At 36.5% G+C, this 19,644-nt stretch overlaps 1 protein-coding gene and 1 pseudogene across 1 annotated transcript; both read left to right on the top strand.

Moving 5' to 3' along the window:
* The window catches only part of LOC107748066 (zinc phosphodiesterase ELAC protein 1-like), a 5,179-nt pseudogene extending 1,882 nt beyond the window's left edge, over positions 1-3,297 (top strand).
* Positions 3,298-4,338: 1,041 nt separating this feature from the next.
* Positions 4,339-16,251, top strand: LOC107748055 (mothers against decapentaplegic homolog 4-like). The gene is made up of 10 exons (XM_016562706.1): positions 4,339-4,673; positions 5,484-5,658; positions 5,756-5,785; positions 6,571-6,783; positions 6,974-7,078; positions 7,164-7,214; positions 8,592-8,775; positions 10,760-10,928; positions 13,874-14,012; positions 15,385-16,251. Exons 1-10 carry the CDS (start codon positions 4,434-4,436, stop codon positions 15,594-15,596), a joined length of 1,518 nt encoding a protein of 505 aa, XP_016418192.1. The 5' UTR covers positions 4,339-4,433; the 3' UTR covers positions 15,597-16,251.
* The last annotated feature ends 3,393 nt before the right edge of the window (positions 16,252-19,644 follow it).

Raw genomic sequence — 19,644 nt, 5'->3', positions numbered from 1 at the left:
AACAATATTTGAGAGAAATAGGCCTTTTGTGTACATAGAAAAAGTCTTAGATCTTTGAGTTCAGCTCATGAAAAAGGGGGGCAAAAACAAAAGTGTTGCGTTTATAATTTTGTTCAGTGTATATATATATATATATATATATATATATGTAGTCTTATATTTTCAACTTTCCCATGTTCCCTGTTCAGGCAAAATCACCATATTTGTTCATATCTCACCTCCATGGTGATCATCTCTTTGGTCTTCCTGGTTTGCTGTGCACCATCAGTCTGAACTCAAACCCCCAGCCGGATCAGCCTCCACCCTGCGTGGACATCTACGGGCCCCCGGGGGTTAAGACACTTCCTGCGTGTGGCGTTAGAGCTGTCCAGCTCGCAGCTGCTCTTCCTGTATGCCGTGCACGAGCTGGAGCCGTCGGATGAGCAGTGTCCCGCGGAGGGGCATCTCAGTCCTGCGCTGACCGCGAGCAGCGATACGCTTCACCCACAGGAGCGGCCCGGCAGAACCGTACGGCTGGACCCGCACACGGACTGTTACCACCTCATCGATGACAAACAGTTTGTGGTTAAAGTGTTCAAGCTCTACCACAGAGTCCCATCGTTTGGGTTCTCGGTGGAGGAGCGAGAGCGTCCAGGACGGTTAAACACAGACCTGTTGAAAGAACTAGGTAACTTGTTAAAGGCAAAAAGCTGATTAATTTATTAAATATTATTAAATTTTTTTAATTGATTAATTTATTATTTAGCAGTTTATTTTAAAATATACACATATTACAGGTACAGTGAACCTTTTTTTTATCAGGTGCACAGTAATTATAGTTAGGTAGCATTTTGGGATTTGAACGGTCTTTCTTTTTCAGTTACCAGCCTAGATTTCCAGAAAGCTGAAATGTGAATATGTTTTTTGATATACGTTTCTACCTTTAATGTGTACAAAAAATAGGGTTGCAAAGGGGTGGAAAATTCCCTGTAAATTTCGGGAAACTTTCCAAAAATCCCTGGAATATTCCAAAAAATACTGGAAAGTTTCCAAAATTTCGGGAATGTTTCCGAAATTTACTGGAAATTTTGAACCTTTTTAAATTTCCAAAACATTCTAACCTTTTTGCAACCCTACGGCAGCCTATCTCCACTGGGTAAGTCGTTGCTCTCCATCCCTTTCCCTGGCATTCTGCTACCAGGTCTGCATACCGTGACTTTTTCCGCTCGTATGCCTCGTGATCTGCATCCTCCCAAGGCACTGTCAGGTCCGCTAGCATCACCTGTGTGCTCATCTCGGACCATGCCACAATGTCCAGTCTCAATTTGGTTTGCGCAATAGAAGCGGGGAATTGCAGCCGCCTGTCCAGGTCTACTCGTAATGACCAGTCACTTCCACTAGCCAGGATTGAAGTCCTGTGCTTAGAAACCTGTAGCGACCCTGAGCCAAAGCAATTTTACACCTGCACAAAATATGGTGGAGGGTTCCCTGAGCTGCATTGCACAAGCTGCAGATTTCTTCATCCCCAAACCACCGTGCCAGGTTAACTGGGCTGGGAAGTGTGTCATAAGTTGATCTAATAATGAAACTTAACCTGGCTTGGGGAATTCTCCAAAGGTCGCTCCAGCTGACTGACCTTGGTAAGATGTCAGCCCACTTTGTCCACTGGCCTTGCTGGCCTTGACCAACAGCTTTCACAAGAAGTCTTTTCTTTCCAATCTCATCACTTCTGTGACTACTAGATTTTTTCGCTCCTTTGATGATGCCTTTGACCAGAATTTACATTTCTCACCCCAGCCAAGACACCCTGTCTTCCCTCCTGGGTTTTTCCAACCACCTCTTGGTGCTTCAGGTTCGCAATGGCGTTGTCGACACATTCCTCTGCCTTCCACTTCCTACCGGTCTGAACATTGGCACCAGCGTTTCGGACAAAATAGTCACTTGATTGTCTAAACTCGAGTACAAGCCTGGTCTTCTCCAGCCTGTACCCAAGTGAGATGCTCTTTATTGGAAGCTGAAGAGCATTTCTTTTTCCGAACAGTGCTGAATCTGCAAAACATCGCGGCAGACCAAGCCACTTACGGATATAGCTATTGGAAATAGCATCCAGCTTTGCCACTGTTGTTGCTGTTATTTCACTGTTGTTGCTGTTATTTAACAGTGTCAGCCCTGATTGAATCCATTTTAGAGTTTTTATCTAAATTAAACATTAAAAACCGTATATAGAAATCCGTTTCTCACCCTCATGTCGTTCTAAACACGTAAGACCTCCGTTCATCTTCGGAACACAAATTAAAATATTTTTGATGGAATCTGAGAGCTCTCTGACCCTCCCTAAGGATCCTTACACAATCAAGGTCCAGAAACGTAGCAAGGAGATCGGTAAAATAATCCATGTGACATCAGGGGTTTAACCGTAATTTTACGAAGTTACGAGAATACTTTTTTGTACGCAAAGAAAACAAAAATAACGACTTTATTCAACAATTCGTCTCCTCCGCGTCACCCTGTAGCGCCATTTTGGAGAGTATCCACTGAACGCAAACAGCGTATGCTGTTCTGTATCAGCTGCGTCACGCGGATACGTTTTCCACGTTGTTTACGCTTTGATTTGAACAAAAACAACATATCCGTGTGGTGTTAATTACATTGCTGTCTATGGGAGGGTCAGAGAGCTGTTAGAATTCATCAAAAATATCTTAATTTGTAATTTTTACGGGTTTAGAACGACATGAGGGTGAGTAATTAATGACAGAATTTTCATTTTTGGGTGAACTATCCCTTTAAGATAAAACATTTTTTAAATCTCTTTTTATGTAATCTTTTGCAGGTTTGAAACCGGGACCTCTATACGGGTGTCTGAAGAATGGAGAGTCTGTGACTCTAGATAGTGGACGTGTATTGACCGCCGGCGAGGTGCTGGAGCCGCCGCTGAAGGGCCGTAAGGTGTGTGTGTTCGGGGACTGCAGTGCGCCGCTGTGGGAGGGGTTTAAAAGGGCGTGTCAGGGGGCGGATGTGCTGGTGCACGAGGCCACGCTGGAGGACGGGCAGCAGGAGAAGGCCGTGGAACATGGGGACAGCCCTCCCAGCATGGCTCGCCCGCGGGTGCGCAAACGCTGGTCCTGCACCACTTCAGTCAACGCTACAAACCCCAAACACTGCGGCGAGATGGCGACGATGACGTAACCGAGCTTAAGAGACAGGCTGAGCTCGTGCTGCGGGGGTCGAAGACGGAGGTCATCCTCGCTGAAGACTTTCTCACGCTGCCTATTGCGCTCAAGAAGAATTTGACACCGTAGTAGTACCTGTAAGACTTATGTATGGACACGTTTTTCTAAGAATTATATTTTAATACAAGGAAATGTTTTAATAGAGTCTCAGTTTTTATCATATTTTAGAGTGTTATTTATTCAGAGCTGAATTCTTGAGTAAATGTGTATAGATTGAGTGGTGAGAAATGTGTGGGCCTCTCTGTTGGACGTCCCTGAGCAGGTGAGATTTTAACTTGTTTATTAAGTTAATCATTTTATTTTCATAAACAGAGGCTGCTGGACCAGCGAACTGAGGTTGGTAAGTCTTGCTGCATCTTATTTGGCCTGATTAATGTCTAATGACATGTATGAACCATTTCAGTGTTCTGTATGATGATGACTTTACCCTGTAGAGACCTCTAAATTATCAACATGATCAAAACTTTCCTGAAAAACCTGCTGCACTCAATCTACTACATGCCTTCTGTCGTCTGATTGATTGTTTAGGCTTTTTTTAGCAAGTAAAAGGCCTTTTAGTATAATTGTAAAAATGTCCACCTTCAGCTTGTGGTTCACGTGTCTTTTTGTTGTTTAATCTTTATTGATTTTTATTAAGTAAACAGCATATTTAGCTGCTATAATAATTAAGCGTAATTATGTGCTTTTGATGAGTTTATAGTTGAATAGATCAGTCTGACTTCATTGGGATGATATGTGTTTCCATCATCGCTGTTTTAGATGTTAAACTGATAAACCAACAATTCTGCATAAATATGAACACAACTGTGTGTAATCAATAGTAATGATATGTGGTATGTAAATTCTCAATTAGTTCATGTTTCACTAGTCTTGAACATAATCTACTTAATTGTATTTGTTTTAGTTTAATGCATTTCTATCTATCTATCTATCTATCTGTATCTGGTATGTGTATATATATATATATATATATAACAATCCTTTAGTCTGTCTGTCTGTTTTTCTGACTGAATTCAATGTAACATGCTTTATAGGCATGTAAAATAATTGAATGTTTGTTTTCTAAAGCATAGTGCAAAATATTATATATTGAGTCATGCTTACAGTCTCTCTGTGTTTTTAGGCTGGTGTGGACCACGTCTCGACACCAAGGTGTGAAGACAGATGCGTTGAAGGACGTTGGTTTGTTTATTCTCACCTGTGGTTGAGTGTAATTCCAGCAGCATGTCCGTCTCCAGCACACCCACCAGTAATGATGCCTGTCTGAGCATCGTCCACAGTCTCATGTGCCATCGACAGGGAGGAGAGAGCGAGTCTTTCTCCAAACGAGCGATAGAGAGCTTGGTGAAGAAGCTGAAAGAGAAGAAGGATGAGTTAGACTCTCTGATCACTGCCATCACTACGAACGGAGCTCATCCCAGTAAATGTGTGACTATACAACGCACGCTAGATGGTAGACTGCAGGTCTGTTTGATTATTAATTATTATTAATAATCAAAAATATTAATATTAAATAATGGACTGTTTTATTGTCTTCAAGGAATAGTTCACATTTAAAATAAAACAATTGCTGATACTCACCCTCAGGCCATCCAAGATGTAGATGAGTTTGTTTCTTCATCAGAACAGATTTGGAGAAATGCAGCATTCCATCACTTGCTCAGCAATGGATGCTCTGCAGTGAATGGGTGCCGTCAGAATGAGAGTCCAAACAGCTGATAAAAACATCACAATAATCCACAAGTAATCCACACCACTCCAGTCCATCAGTCCAGTCATCCAGTCCATCAGATGCAGATGAGACGACTTTTTCACTGGACAAAACAGTTATTATATACTTGTATTTTAGCCGGAAGTAATGATTTAAAGTTAAAATGCCTTAATGATGGATTTGTTTCTTACAAACACGCAGCTTTTGGCTTCACAAGACGTTAATTGATAAACTGGAGGGGTGTGGATTATTGTGATGTTTATATCAGCTGTTTGGACTCTCATTCTGACGGCACCCATTCACTGCAGAGGATCCACTGGTGAGCAAGTGAAGGAATGCTACATTTCTCCAAATCTGTTCTGATGGAGAAACAAACTCATCTACATCTTGGATGGCCTAAGGGTGAGTAAAGTTCCAGCAAATTTAAATTCTTGGGTGAACTATTCCTTTAAGATGATCTATAAATGGAAGTTACTATGGTATGAAATTCTGTTCTATATTTTATCTTCCGTGAGCACAGTTCTGCTGTGATGATGTGTAGATACATTTCATTTGTTTCTCAGGTGGCCGGTCGTAAAGGATTTCCTCATGTTATATACACACGGCTGTGGCGATGGCCGGACCTGCACAAGAACGAGCTGAAACATGTGAAATACTGCCAGTTTGCCTTTGACCTGAAATGCGACAGCGTGTGTGTGAACCCGTACCACTACGAGAGGGTCGTGTCTCCAAGCATCGGTGGATTGTTTTCTGTTGTCATGCTGCAAATTGAAACTTTCTTACTATGTAGAATAATTCTTATTTACATGATCTCTCTCTGTCTTTCCATTTTCAGATCTGTCTGTTCTGACACTGGGCGGCCCAGGTGAGGGTGCTCTTAATTAAATTTTTTTTTTTTTTTTTTAAATGATCAGTACTTACATATTGTTATAATTCATTTCACATTTTTTTTGTATAAATTGTAAAATTATGCTAAACTGTGTAATTGACCCAAGACACACATACTACCATTCAATAGTTTGGGGACAGACATTACATTAAATTGATCAAAAGTGTCAGTAACTACATTTATAATGTTACAAAAAATTATATTTCAAAATATGCTGTTTTTTTTAACTTTCTAGTCATCAAAGAATCCTGAAATAAAAGGATTATGGTTTATTTTTAAATGTTTTAAAAGAATATTATAATATAAAAAAGCATAACCGTTTTCAACATTGATAATAAGACATGTTTCTTGAGCAGCAAATCAGCATATTAGAATGATTTCTGAGGGATCATGTGACACTCAAATTCAGCTTTGCATAACAGAAGTAAATAGCATTTTAAAATATATTCAAATATAAAACATTTATTTTAAATGGAAATAATATTTCACAGTATTACTTTGTTTTTGGTCAAATAAATGCAGCCTTGGTGAGCATTAGTGACTTTCAAAAAAATTCCAATCTCTCCCATATCTCTCTGACGATTTTAAATAATTTAAATTCAAATCAATATTTCATGTCCTTTTATTTAATCGATTTACTAATTAGCCATACAATAAGCAGGATTTTATACAGTCTGTTTCCTAGTGGAATTTATTTTGGAATAACTGTATGTGATCCACTGCAGATTGGTGAATAAGTCATTTAGCCTGTGTAAGTGTAGGTCCGAGTGTAGATCCCCTGGTGAAGGATGAGTTCGATGGTCAGCCGTCTCATTCTGCTGCTGATGGAGGTCACAGTATTCAAACCATCCAGCACACAGCCTCTTCCAATGCCCCGCCCGACGCTTTCAACATCCCCGCCCTCCTGCCGCCAGCCGACTCCGCAAGCTCCGCCTCCACTTCTGCATTCACCAGTATGGCTGCAGGTCCAACCAGTAAGTCAGTATTTCTTCCATTTGTTCAACCAGCAACCAGCAGGACAGAATGCATCGCCTATTTACATGTCATGCAGCACTTCATGCATCTTCTAGCTGTAGCCCATCTGTCAAATGAACATTTTCCTGGTACCTGATGATCTGATATAGCTCTGAGAGTGTATGATATCCACATGTTTTCCTCCATTAGATGCCCCCAGCTCATGGCCCAGAGGAAGCAGTTTTCCTCCCAGCATCCCTCATCAGAACGGCCACCTGCAGCACCACCCTCCTCTTCCTCATACGGGCCAGTACTGTGAGTCACTAGAACTGCCCCTAACTACCATCACTACCTGTTTTACTCTCATCATTAAATGTTTCTCTTTGTCTGTCTTGGTCAGGGTCAGTGCATAATGAGCTGGCGTTCCAGCCGCCCATATCCACCCATCCAGGTGAGGAATAAAACACACTGCATCCCGATTCACTAACTAGAGAAACTATAGTACGTGAGAGAAAGATCAAGAACGATAACTGTAACAGTGACTAACACCAATGCATGTTTATTGTAAGCACACGCTGCAGTTTTGTCATCTGCTGCTTCAAATGCTCAAGCTCTTTAAAGTCAGGTGGATTCTGATTGGCTGTCAGTGTTTTTCAGCTGAAATAATCGTTCTGAGAGTGATTCCAATGATATCATTCCTCTGGGTTGTTCTTGTTATAGTTGTGATGTGAACATCCCTATTCTCATCATTAAAACTTATCATTATCATCCTTAGAATGAACAGGCCTTTAGTCTGTCGTAGTTGTTATTGTTAACTAAAACGAAATATATTAAACACCATTTTTTCTACCACTTTTAACAATAAGGTTTCATTTGTTAACATAACGGATTGACAAATGCTTCTAAAGCATTTATTAATCTTAGTTAATGTTAGTTTTAACATATACTAATGCATTATTAAAATCAAAAGTTGTCTGTTAATATTATTTAATGGGCCTGTGCTAACATTAACTAACAATGAACAGTTGTGTTTTCATTAACTATTCTCAAAGAGAAAGGAAAAATTGAAATCGCATCATATGACCCCTTTAAATAAAAAAATACAGTAACAAATGTCTTGCTTGTTGTTAGTTAATGCATTAACTAATGTTAACTAATGGAACCTTATTGTAAAGTGTTACCACATTTTTGTTAATTAAAATAAAGCTGAAATAAAATTTCATTTAAATAGATGAAAAACCTAGTAAGTTGCCAAGGCAACATTTCACATTTTTGTTTAGTTTAAGTTGAAGCACTAAAATTACTTACTGGAAATAAAATATATAATAAATCTGAATTTAAAACAATGAAAATCTAAAATGTAACATAAAAAAATTATTAAAAAAAAAAAAAAACTAAAAAGCTAAGTCAAAAAATAATACTAAAATTACACTGGTGCCTTATCATAAAATGCCAAAGATGTGTGGATCATACATTATTCCTGGTAAATTTTGTATCTGTAGTATGCAGTATCTGTAGAGGCTTTTTGGGCTAATATTACCCACAACCCCTTGCAGTACAGAAGAGGTTGAGTTCATTTTACCAGTACATCATCACCTTAACATGTACTGTAGTATCAGTATCATACTGTGTCTTTACATACAGCAATGTATGTACTTACCCATCATCAGTGAAGTACATACTTTTAGTGCATCAGAGAAGGAATCAAAACATTATGCAGCCATAATTTAACATTTTAAATATGCGTAGTTCAGAATTCATATTAAAATCCTGTGATGTAAGTGTTGAATGTACTAACTGATTTGTAACTGCGCGGTCTTCTGCTCAGCTCCAGATTACTGGTGCTCGATTGCGTACTTTGAGATGGACATTCAGGTGGGCGAGACGTTTAAGGTGCCGTCTAACTGTCCCATCGTGACGGTGGACGGTTATGTGGACCCGTCAGGTGGAGATCGCTTCTGTCTCGGCCAGCTGAGTAACGTACATCGCACAGAAGCCATCGAGAGAGCCAGGTATGGTGATTGAATCGTCACTGGTAACCCTAACACTGTGTCCTTATCAGTGGTATTTAGGATTATTTAGTATTTTTATTTAAATTGTGAATTCAATTTTATTTTTTGCATTTTCTGTTTTCAATTTTAGTTAAAGATTTTAGTAATTTTGTTGTGCGTTTTTGTCATTTTTATTAATATTATTATTATGTTATATAGTTTTTATTCATTTTATTTCAGTTATTATAGTACATCAAGTTAAACTAAATGAAATACGAGATAAGAATTAGTCTGTCCCAGAAAGGGATATTATCGTTAAATGAAACGAAAACTATTAAAACATTTTTGCTAATTGAAGTAAAGCTGAAATACAATAAAATAGAAATAATTCTAACACAGTGCCCTTATCAGTGTTATTTCAGCAACACTGAGATAGTATTATAGTTTTTATTCATATTTTGATTTAGATTTTATTTTTATATTTTGTTTTCATTTTAAAGTTGTAGTAATTTTGATGTGTATTTGTCATTTTTATTAGTTTTTTCATTATTTTTTTATGTTTTATTAAATTTCAGTTAAATATTATTTTATTTCAAGTAACAAATGTTTTTTTTAATGTTTTTTTTAATTTATAATATCAGTAATGAATAATAAGCCATATTTGTTTACAGTATTCAGTATTATTTAGTATATATATAGTATTAGTATTATATTATTTCGTTATTATTTATTATATTATTATTATATTTATATTATATTAAATAATAAATATAATACTTGGCCACACGTCACTTCACTTCGTATTTTTATTTAAATTGTGAATTAAATTTTATTTTTTTGCATTTTCTGTTTTCAATTTTTGTTAAAGATTTGAGTAATTTTGTTGTGTTTTTGTCATTTTTATTAATATTATTATATGTTATATAGTTTTTATTAATTTTATTTCAGTTATTTTAGTACATCGAGATTATTAGTCTGTCCCAGACAGGGTTATTATCATTCAATTTTATCGTAAAATAAAAAATTTTGCTAATTGAAGTAAATAGCTGAAATAAAATAAAATATAACTTTAACACTGTCCTTATCAGTGATATTTTAATATCACTGAGATAGTATTATAATTTGTATTCATATTTTGAATTAGATTTTATTTTTATATTTTCTGTTTTCATTCTGTTCAGTATTTTTTTTTATTAGTTTTTTCAATGTCTTTTTTATGTTTTATAATATTTCAAGTAAGAAAGTTTTTTTTTTATGTTTTTCTATTTAGAATATTAATAATGAATAATAAGCCATATTTGTTTACAATCAAAATTATTTAATTTAAATGATTTTTTTATGGTTTTAGTTTTAGAAAACTAACAACACTGGTGTTATTAAAACATATTATTTAAGTTTATAATAAAAAAATTATTCATATTTTGAATTAGATTTTATTTTTATATTTTCTGTTTTCATTCTGTTCAGTATTTTTTTTTATTAGTTTTTTCAATGTCTTTTTTATGTTTTATAATATTTCAAGTAAGAAAGTTTTTTTTTTTGATGTTTTTCTATTTAGAATATTAATAATGAATAATAAGCCATATTTGTTTACAATCAAAATTATTTAATTTAAATTATTTTTTTATGGTTTTAGTTTTAGAAAACTAACAACACTGGTGTTATTAAAACATATTATTTAAGTTTATAATAAAAAAATGTTATTAACAATAAATAATACATTTTAAATTATATTGTTTGTTTATTATCAGAATAGTAGTAATATTAAATCATTAATAACGTGAAATCAGGTTTGTTTACAATCAGAATATTAATAATTAAGTAATAATAAAGCATATTTGTTTACAATCAAAATGATTTCTGTTTTTGTGTGGTTTTAGTTAGTGTAATAACCCTGGTCCTTAAGAAGTGTAAGCAACAGCACTGAATGACAAGACTTTATTTTCTCCTCCACACCTGCCTACAGTTCTCCCTTCTAAGCTGCAAACTGTTCTCTGTCCTCCAGGCTTCACATCGGTAAAGGTGTTCAGCTGGAGTGTAAAGGAGAGGGTGACGTGTGGGTGCACTGCCTCAGTGACCATGCTGTGTTTGTCCAGAGCTATTATCTGGACCGCGAGGCTGGACGAGCTCCGGGTGACGCCGTCCACAAGATTTACCCCAGTGCCTACATCAAGGTAACACAAGCGCCCACTCCACCTGTTAGGATTATTTACAGTATACCAAAGTCTTCACGAATAAACAAAAGCACCTTCTTGGACATAGTACCATTATAAATTAGTGATATTCTTTTGAAGTACCATGGAAATACTATGGTATATGTGACCCTGGACCACAAAACCAGTCGTAAGGGTCAATTTTGTGAAATTGTGATTTATACATCATCTGAAAGCTGAATTAATAAGCTTTCCATTGATGTATGGTTTGTTAGGATATAGGACAATTTTTGGCCGAGATACAGTTATTTGAAAATCTGGAATCTGAGGGTGCAAAAAAATCTAAATATTGAGAAAATCGCCTTTAAAGTTGTCCAAATGAAGTTCTTAGCAATGCATATTACTAATCAAAAATGAAGTTTTGATATATTTACGGTAGGAAATTTACAAAATATCTTCATGGAACATGATCTTTACTTAATATCCTAATGATTTTTGGCATAAAAGAAAATCGATAATTTTGACCCATACAATGTATTTTTGGCTATTGCTACAAATATACCCCAGCGACTTAAAACTGGTTTTGTGCTCCAGGGTCACATATGTGTATACAGTGTGAGGAAGCTACTTTTAATTTTTTTCATGTAGTTAAACTACAGTCAAGCAACCTCTGAGTCAGCCACACTACTAGTAGTTAGTCTACTAACAAAAACAACATTTAAAGGGGTCCTATTATGCTCTTTTACAAAGTCTTGATTTTGTTTTGGGGGTGTACTAGAACATGCTCTCATGCTTGGTGGTTCGAAAAACGCATTATTTTTCACATAATTTACATTATTAAAATACCTTTCTCCCCAGCCTGGCACAAACGGCTCGATTAGTTCCGGCTTTGATGAAGGTCCGCCTTCCGAAAAACAAAATGTGTTGTGATTGGTTAGCTGTCCCAGTGTGTTGTGATTGGCGAACAGCTTAGACAGTGTTTCAGTACTGCCACGCCCCTTGCTCCGTCTTTCAACAAAAGCTTTTTGAATGAGCTGCTTTGTGATATCACAAAGCCCGGAAACCAAACGCTGTAGTCCAAACGAGGCGTTTGTTGTAGTTCTTGAAAAGGGATTTTTAAAAAAACGAAATATCTCCCTTTGGAGTGGACTTTGAGATTTGTAACTTTCTAGATCTTTTTTATGCCCAAACATACACACTACACACTGACTAAAATTAAAAAAGTGAAAACGCATAATAGGACCCCTTTAAGCTATTTAAGGTCTTTTTAAATGTAAATAATGAAAGATTCAATCATATCATATAAGTTTATAATAAAAATCGTGGTAATGTTACATAATAAATATTATATCATATTATTTGTTTATAATCAGAATATTAATAACATTAAATAATAAGAAGAAATCCTATTTGTGTTTGCAATCTGAATAATAGTAATATTAAATAATGAAATTAAATCATATTTGTTTTCAACCAAAATATTAATAAGTAAATGATAATAAATCATATTTGTTTTCAACCGAAATAGTAGTAATATATAATGATTAGTAATATTAAATTATATGTGCACTATGAAACTATTAATAATATTAATAAGATAGTATTATATCATGATCTGTATTTACAATCAGAATATTCAAAATATTTAATCGTAATTTGTTTACAAAATAATGTTGTTGTTTTTTTCTGTTTACAAACTTCAGTGTTTATCTCGCCTAAGAACAATAAGGATCTTAGTTAATGTGACGGCAGTAAACTTGTTGATACATTTACACTAAATGCAACTAATAAAATTAGAAAAAGTCAAAACCTAGTCAACTGCAGCATTTATCAAATTATTTCACTTTGATTTTGTGCGTATGGGCAGCAGCATTCATTTATACTGGTGATGTACCACATTTAAGTAGTCAAAGTGTCTTTTTGTGGTATTTGTGCTGCTTCAGTGCAGTGTAACAAGTTTGCATCCTAATAGCGTCCTTTATGTGGCTTTAAAGGTGCCATAGAATGTAAAACTGTATTTACCTTGGCATAGTTGAATAATAACAGTTCTGTACATGGAAATGACATATCGTGTCATATCGTATCGAGCCTCAAACACCATTGTTTCCTCCTTCTTGTGTAAATCTCATGCATGCAAAAGACCACTGAAAAATAGGCGAATCAGAACATAACACCGACTGTGACATTCCAGTCGGGATCACTAATAGTTACGCCCCCAACATTTGCATATACCCGCCCATGTTCAATGCCAGCCGCCAGCCGGACCTGCACAGCCGAATCATCAGAAGTTCTGCAGGTATTGTGAAGAAACACGCGAGGATAATAGCGAAAATGGCAGATCTTGGAAATAAATGTTATGTTCCAGGCTGTGCAGGGGATGTGATGTGCAGGGATGGGTTGGTGTCTGTATTCAGAAATCATGTATAATTACCCAAGGATATAACTGCAAGAGAAAGTATTGAAATATATTTTCCCTGTGTTTCCTTCCTGCTGTGTGAGCTACTGAAATGAGCCGCACTGTGAAACAGCCAATCAGAGCAGAGCTCAACATTGAGCCGCACTGTGAAACAGCCAATCAGAGCAGAGCTCAACATTGAGCCGCACTGTGAAACAGCCAATCAGAGCAGAGCTCAACATTATTATTCATGACCCTTCCAAATAAGGTAAAAACAGACCATTTCATTCTAGGGACAAATCCTAGGGTTGTAAATGGACATGTAAAACCGTTTCTGGAGATTTTTTGCCCTTACCTAAGCCACATACCTTCTATGTAGACATCAGAGAACAATTTAAAATATTGTATCAATGCCTTCTATGGCACCTTTAACTAACAAAAAATGTGCATATGGCTGCAGGAGTAGCACATTCAAGAATAATTCCACGTCTTCACTGGTAATTCAGCATCTTCATCACTACTGAATATCAAAGGCGTGAGGCTGCGTGACGTCTGTGTTTGGTGTCTGCAGGTGTTTGATCTGCGTCAGTGTCATCGGCAGATGCAGCAGCAGGCGGCGACGGCTCAGGCTGCAGCAGCTGCCCAGGCGGCTGCGGTGGCGGGAAACATCCCGGGCCCGGGTTCGGTGGGAGGCATCGCCCCTGCTATCAGTGAGTCTTATTAACTTTCATTTATACATGTATAGATCCATATTACATCAGTTTTCTGTCATTATTAATGAAGCCCAGTCACAGAGCAGCGGTTCGTGTGGTGATCAGGGCAGGTAACTGAAAGATTAGAGTCTGTGGAATAATCCATGAACTTTTTATTTTATTTTATTTAATTTATTTAATTAAGTGGTGGATCCAAATGATTTTTGTGCCATTCGATTCTGTTAATGTTTTTTTTTTTTTTTATTTATTTTAGTATTATTATTTTATTAAATACTGGAACTAAATGATTTTCATGACATTCAGTTCAGTTAACTTAAAAAAAGAAATTATAATAATAATAATAAAATAAATAGATAAAATACTGGAACCAAATGATTTTCAGGATGTTCAAATCCTATAAGGATTTTTTATTTAAAAATAATAATAATAAAATACTGGAACCAGATGATTTTCAGGATGTTGGATCCTATAAGGATTTTTTATTAAAAAAAAAATATATATACTGGAACCGAATGATTCAAGATGCTTGAATCCTATAATGATTCTTTATTTAAAAATAAAATGTGTTCGGTTCTGTTAATTTAAAAAAAAAAATTTTTTATATATTACTAGAATCAGGTCCTATACTGGTTCTTTAAAAGCAAATTATTTTCATGACATTCGTTTCTGTTAACAGTTCTTTAAAAAAAAAAAATACTGAAACCAAATTATTTTCATGACATTCTTATTCAAATATTAGAAACAAATATTTTTTTATGACATTCATTTCTGTTTACAGTTCTTTAAAATAATAATAATAAATAAATACTGTAGCCAAAGCATTTTCATGACATTCAGTTTTGTTAAAATAAGAAATCAGGAAGGGGGCCAACACTTTTTCACACCACTGTGTTTTTTTAATGTTTTTTTTTTGGTAACACTTTACAATAAGGTTTACATTAGTTAATGTATTAACTAACATGAACAAACAATGAACAATACATTTATTACAGTATTTATTCATCTTTGTTAATGTTAGTTAATGAAAATACAGTCGTTCATTGTTGGTTCTTGTTAATTCACAGTGCATTAACTAATGTTAACAAGCACAGCTTTTGATTTTAATAATGCATTAGTAAATGTTGAAATTAACATTAAGATTAATAATTGCTGTAGAAGTATTGTTCATGCTTAGTTCATGTTAACGAAAGTACTTAACTAATGCTAACTAAAGAACCTTATTGTACCGTTTTTTTTTTAATACTGGTATGAAATGATTTATTGATGTTCAGTCACATCTGCATTCTCCCGCCGATGCAGGCAAAACGGAGTAATAAAATAGTAAAATGGTGTTTCCTGGGTTTGTAATGATCGGTCTGCCTGTACTCAGGTCTGTCTGCTGCGGCGGGCATCGGCGTGGACGACCTGCGGCGTCTCTGTATTCTGCGCATGAGTTTCGTCAAGGGCTGGGGTCCCGATTACCCTCGCCAGAGCATCAAGGAGACCCCGTGTTGGATCGAAATTCATCTGCACCGCGCCCTGCAGCTCTTGGACGAGGTTCTGCACACCATGCCTGTAGCCGACCCGCAACCTCTGGACTGATGCTCGAACATTAAACCTTCAACCTTATTACAGTTGACCTCTGACCTTTAGCCATGAACTTCAGCAGAGTCTTCACTGATTTTTTTTACGCCATCTGGCAACACGTCGAAAACCAGCAATACTACAAAACAACACTAACTTTGATCGATCCAACAGGACTGTTCATCAAAACACAGTTAAAATCACCCTTTAAACGAGACTTTCACTTTTGATGTTTAGAGGAAATGGACTCATGCAGAATGGTTGGAGTGGAGATGTGTAGACTTCATATTGCATTTAATCCAGTGTCAGTCAGATGCGTACCGTGGCCACCTACACACTGCAGCGAAACCCAGATGGTTTGATGTTCTGTGCACAACAATCATTCACACAACAAAGATGAACCATGTACAAATCGTCCGAAAAAATCGAATGCATCAATTTTATGACTAATTTACTAAGAAATTCATTCAACTTATCTTTCATTGTAGTTTGTACAACCATTATCCTATAAATCATGGCATTGAATTGAAAGGTTTTATGAACACTGTAGACAAAAATTCCAAATTATGTGAATTGGTGCATTCATTAACGATTATGGGGGGGGAAATTATGTAAATGATTGCATTAAATTGAATGCAACTAATTAATGTAACAATGGTTTTATGACTTCTGGATTATGTTTTGCCCCCCTGTTAAAACTGTGGTTTATCACACCTGAGTTCAATTTCTCTAGCCACACCCAGGCCTGATTACTGCCACACCTGTTCGCAATCAAGAAATCTCTTAAATAGGACCTGCCTGACAAAGTGAAGTAGACCAAAAGATCCTCAAAAGCTAGACATCATGCCGAGATCCAAAGAAATTCAGAAACAAATGAGAAAGAAAGTAATTGAGATCTATCAGTCTGGAAAAGGTTATAAAGCCATTTCTAAAGCTTTGGGACTCCAGCGAACCACAGTGAGAGCCATTATTCACAAATGGCAAAAACATGGAACAGTGGAGAACCTTCCCAGGAGTGGCCGGCCGACCAAAATTACCCCAAGAGCACAGCGACGACTCATCCAAGAGGTCACAAAAGACCCCACAACAACATCCAAAGAACTGCAGGCCTCACTTGCCTCAGTTAAGGTCAGTGTTCATGACTCCACCATAAGAAAGAGACTGGGCAAAAATGGTCTGCATGGCAGAGTTCCAAGACGAAAACCGCTGCTGAGCAAAAAGAACATAAAGGCTCGTCTCAGTTTTGCCAGAAAACATCTTGATGATCCCCAAGACTTTTGGGAAAATACTCTGTGGACTGACGAGACAAAAGTTGAACTTTTTGGAAGGTGTGTGTCCCATTACGTCTGGCGTAAAAGTAACACTGCATTTCAGAAAAAGAACATCATACCAACAGTAAAATATGGTGGTGGTAGTGTGATGGTCTGGGGCTGTTTTGCTGCTTCAGGACCTGGAAGACTTGCTGTGATAAATGGAACCATGAATTCTGCTGTTTACCAAAAAATCCTGAAGGAGAATGTCCGGCCATCTGTTCGTGACCTCAAGCTGAAGCGAACTTGGGTTCTGCAGCAGGACAATGATCCAAAACACATCAGCAAGTCCACCTCTGAATGGCTGAAGAAAAACAAAATGAAGACTTTGGAGTGGCCTAGTCAAAGTCCTGACCTGAATCCTATTGAGATGCTGTGGCATGACCTTAAAAAGGCGGTTTATGCTCGAAAACCCTCCAATGTGGCTGATTTACAACAATTCTGCATAGATGAGTGGACCAAAATTCCTCCACAGCGCTGTAACAGACTCATTGCAAGTTATCGCAAACGCTTGATTGCAGTTGTTGCTGCTAAGGGTGGCCCAACCAGTTATTAGGTTTAGGGGGCAAACACTTTTTCACACAGGGCCATGTAGTTTTGGATTTTGTTTTCCCTTAATAATAAAAAGCTTCATTTAAAAACTGCATGTTGTGTTCACTTGTGTTATCTTTTACTAATATTTAAATTAGTTTGATGATCTGAAACATTAAAGTGTGACAAACATGCAAAAAAATAAGAAATCAGGAAGGGGGCCAACACTTTTTCACACCACTGTGTTTTTTTAATGTTTTTTTTTTGGTAACACTTTACAATAAGGTTTACATTAGTTAATGTATTAACTAACATGAACAAACAATGAACAATACATTTATTACAGTATTTATTCATCTTTGTTAATGTTAGTTAATGAAAATACAGTCGTTCATTGTTGGTTCTTGTTAATTCACAGTGCATTAACTAATGTTAACAAGCACAGCTTTTGATTTTAATAATGCATTAGTAAATGTTGAAATTAACATTAAGATTAATAATTGCTGTAGAAGTATTGTTCATGCTTAGTTCATGTTAACGAAAGTACTTAACTAATGCTAACTAAAGAACCTTATTGTACCGTTTTTTTTTTAATACTGGTATGAAATGATTTATTGATGTTCAGTCACATCTGCATTCTCCCGCCGATGCAGGCAAAACGGAGTAATAAAATAGTAAAATGGTGTTTCCTGGGTTTGTAATGATCGGTCTGCCTGTACTCAGGTCTGTCTGCTGCGGCGGGCATCGGCGTGGACGACCTGCGGCGTCTCTGTATTCTGCGCATGAGTTTCGTCAAGGGCTGGGGTCCCGATTACCCTCGCCAGAGCATCAAGGAGACCCCGTGTTGGATCGAAATTCATCTGCACCGCGCCCTGCAGCTCTTGGACGAGGTTCTGCACACCATGCCTGTAGCCGACCCGCAACCTCTGGACTGATGCTCGAACATTAAACCTTCAACCTTATTACAGTTGACCTCTGACCTTAGCCATGAACTTCAGCAGAGTCTTCACTGATTTTTTTTACGCCATCTGGCAACACGTCGAAAACCAGCAATACTACAAAACAACACTAACTTTGATCGATCCAACAGGACTGTTCATCAAAACACAGTAAAAATCACCCTTTAAACGAGACTTTTACTTTTGATGTTTAGAGGAAATGGACTCATGAAGAATGGTAGGAGTGGAGATGTGTAGACTTCATATTGCATTTAATCCAGTGTCAGTCAGATGCGTACCGTGGCCACCTACACACTGCAGCGAAACCCAGATGGTTTGATGTTCTGTGCACAACAATCATTCACACAACAAAGATGAACCATGTACAAATCGTCCGAAAAAATCGAATGCATCAATTTTATGACTAATTTACTAAGAAATTCATTCAACTTATCTTTCATTGTAGTTTGTACAACCATTATCCTATAAATCATGGCATTGAATTGAAAGGTTTTATGAACACTGTAGACAAAAATTCCAAATTATGTGAATTGGTGCATTCATTAACGATTATGGGGGGGGAAATTATGTAAATGATTGCATTAAATTGAATGCAACTAATTAATGTAACAATGGTTTTATGACTTCTGGATTATGTCATTTGCATTGATCTGAATGCAGCAATTGACGTAATCCAGAAATTGCCAGACCATTCTCACGTACACTATCATTCAAAAAGTTTGGATGTTTTTTGAGCAGCAAATCAGTATATTAGAATGATTTCTGAAGGATCATGTGACACTGAAGACTGAAGAGTAATGATGCTGAAAATTCAGCTTTGCATCACAGGAATAAATAAAACAGTTATTTTAAATTACTGTTCTTACTGTAAATACAGCCTTCGGAGAAGAGACTAAAACCGATCTAAAACGTTTGAACAGTAGTGTAATTTAATTGTATTCAATTTAATGCAATCATTTACATAATTTGATAAAACAGAAACTATCATAAAACAAGCTGAATAAGTATTTACAAAAATGAAATATGTATATAATTTGCATCGATTTGAATGCAACAGTTCATGTAAATATGGTTTCACAAACTAAAACTTTACACAGAAATTTGTTCAGCTTCTGTTTAATGATGGTTCGTAAAACCATTTGTCTGTTGCATTAAAGGTGGGGTAAGCAATTTCTGGTAGCCAATGTTGACATTTGAAATCACCAAAACAAACACGCCCCTACCCCAAAAGGGTCTCGCCCCTATTTTGATAGCTCCGCCCCACAC

This window comes from Sinocyclocheilus rhinocerous, unplaced genomic scaffold (genome assembly GCF_001515625.1).
Source record: "Sinocyclocheilus rhinocerous isolate Xijiao unplaced genomic scaffold, SAMN03320098_v1.1 scaffold2063, whole genome shotgun sequence".
Lineage (NCBI taxonomy): Eukaryota > Metazoa > Chordata > Actinopteri > Cypriniformes > Cyprinidae > Sinocyclocheilus > Sinocyclocheilus rhinocerous.
This window is presented reverse-complemented; position numbering and strand designations above follow the sequence as displayed.

What these genes read in the sequence shown, in the direction of transcription:
- LOC107748055 (XM_016562706.1), top strand. Translation starts at nt 4,434, where the DNA reads ATGTCCGTCTCCAGCACACCCACCAGTAATGATGCCTGTCTGAGCATC. An exon ending in CGCTAGATGGTAGACTGCAG is followed by an intron (nt 4,674 to 5,483) that starts GTCTGTTTGATT and finishes TTTGTTTCTCAG; the next exon opens with GTGGCCGGTCGTAAAGGATT. An exon ending in GGTCGTGTCTCCAAGCATCG is followed by an intron (nt 5,659 to 5,755) that starts GTGGATTGTTTT and finishes TTCCATTTTCAG; the next exon opens with ATCTGTCTGTTCTGACACTG.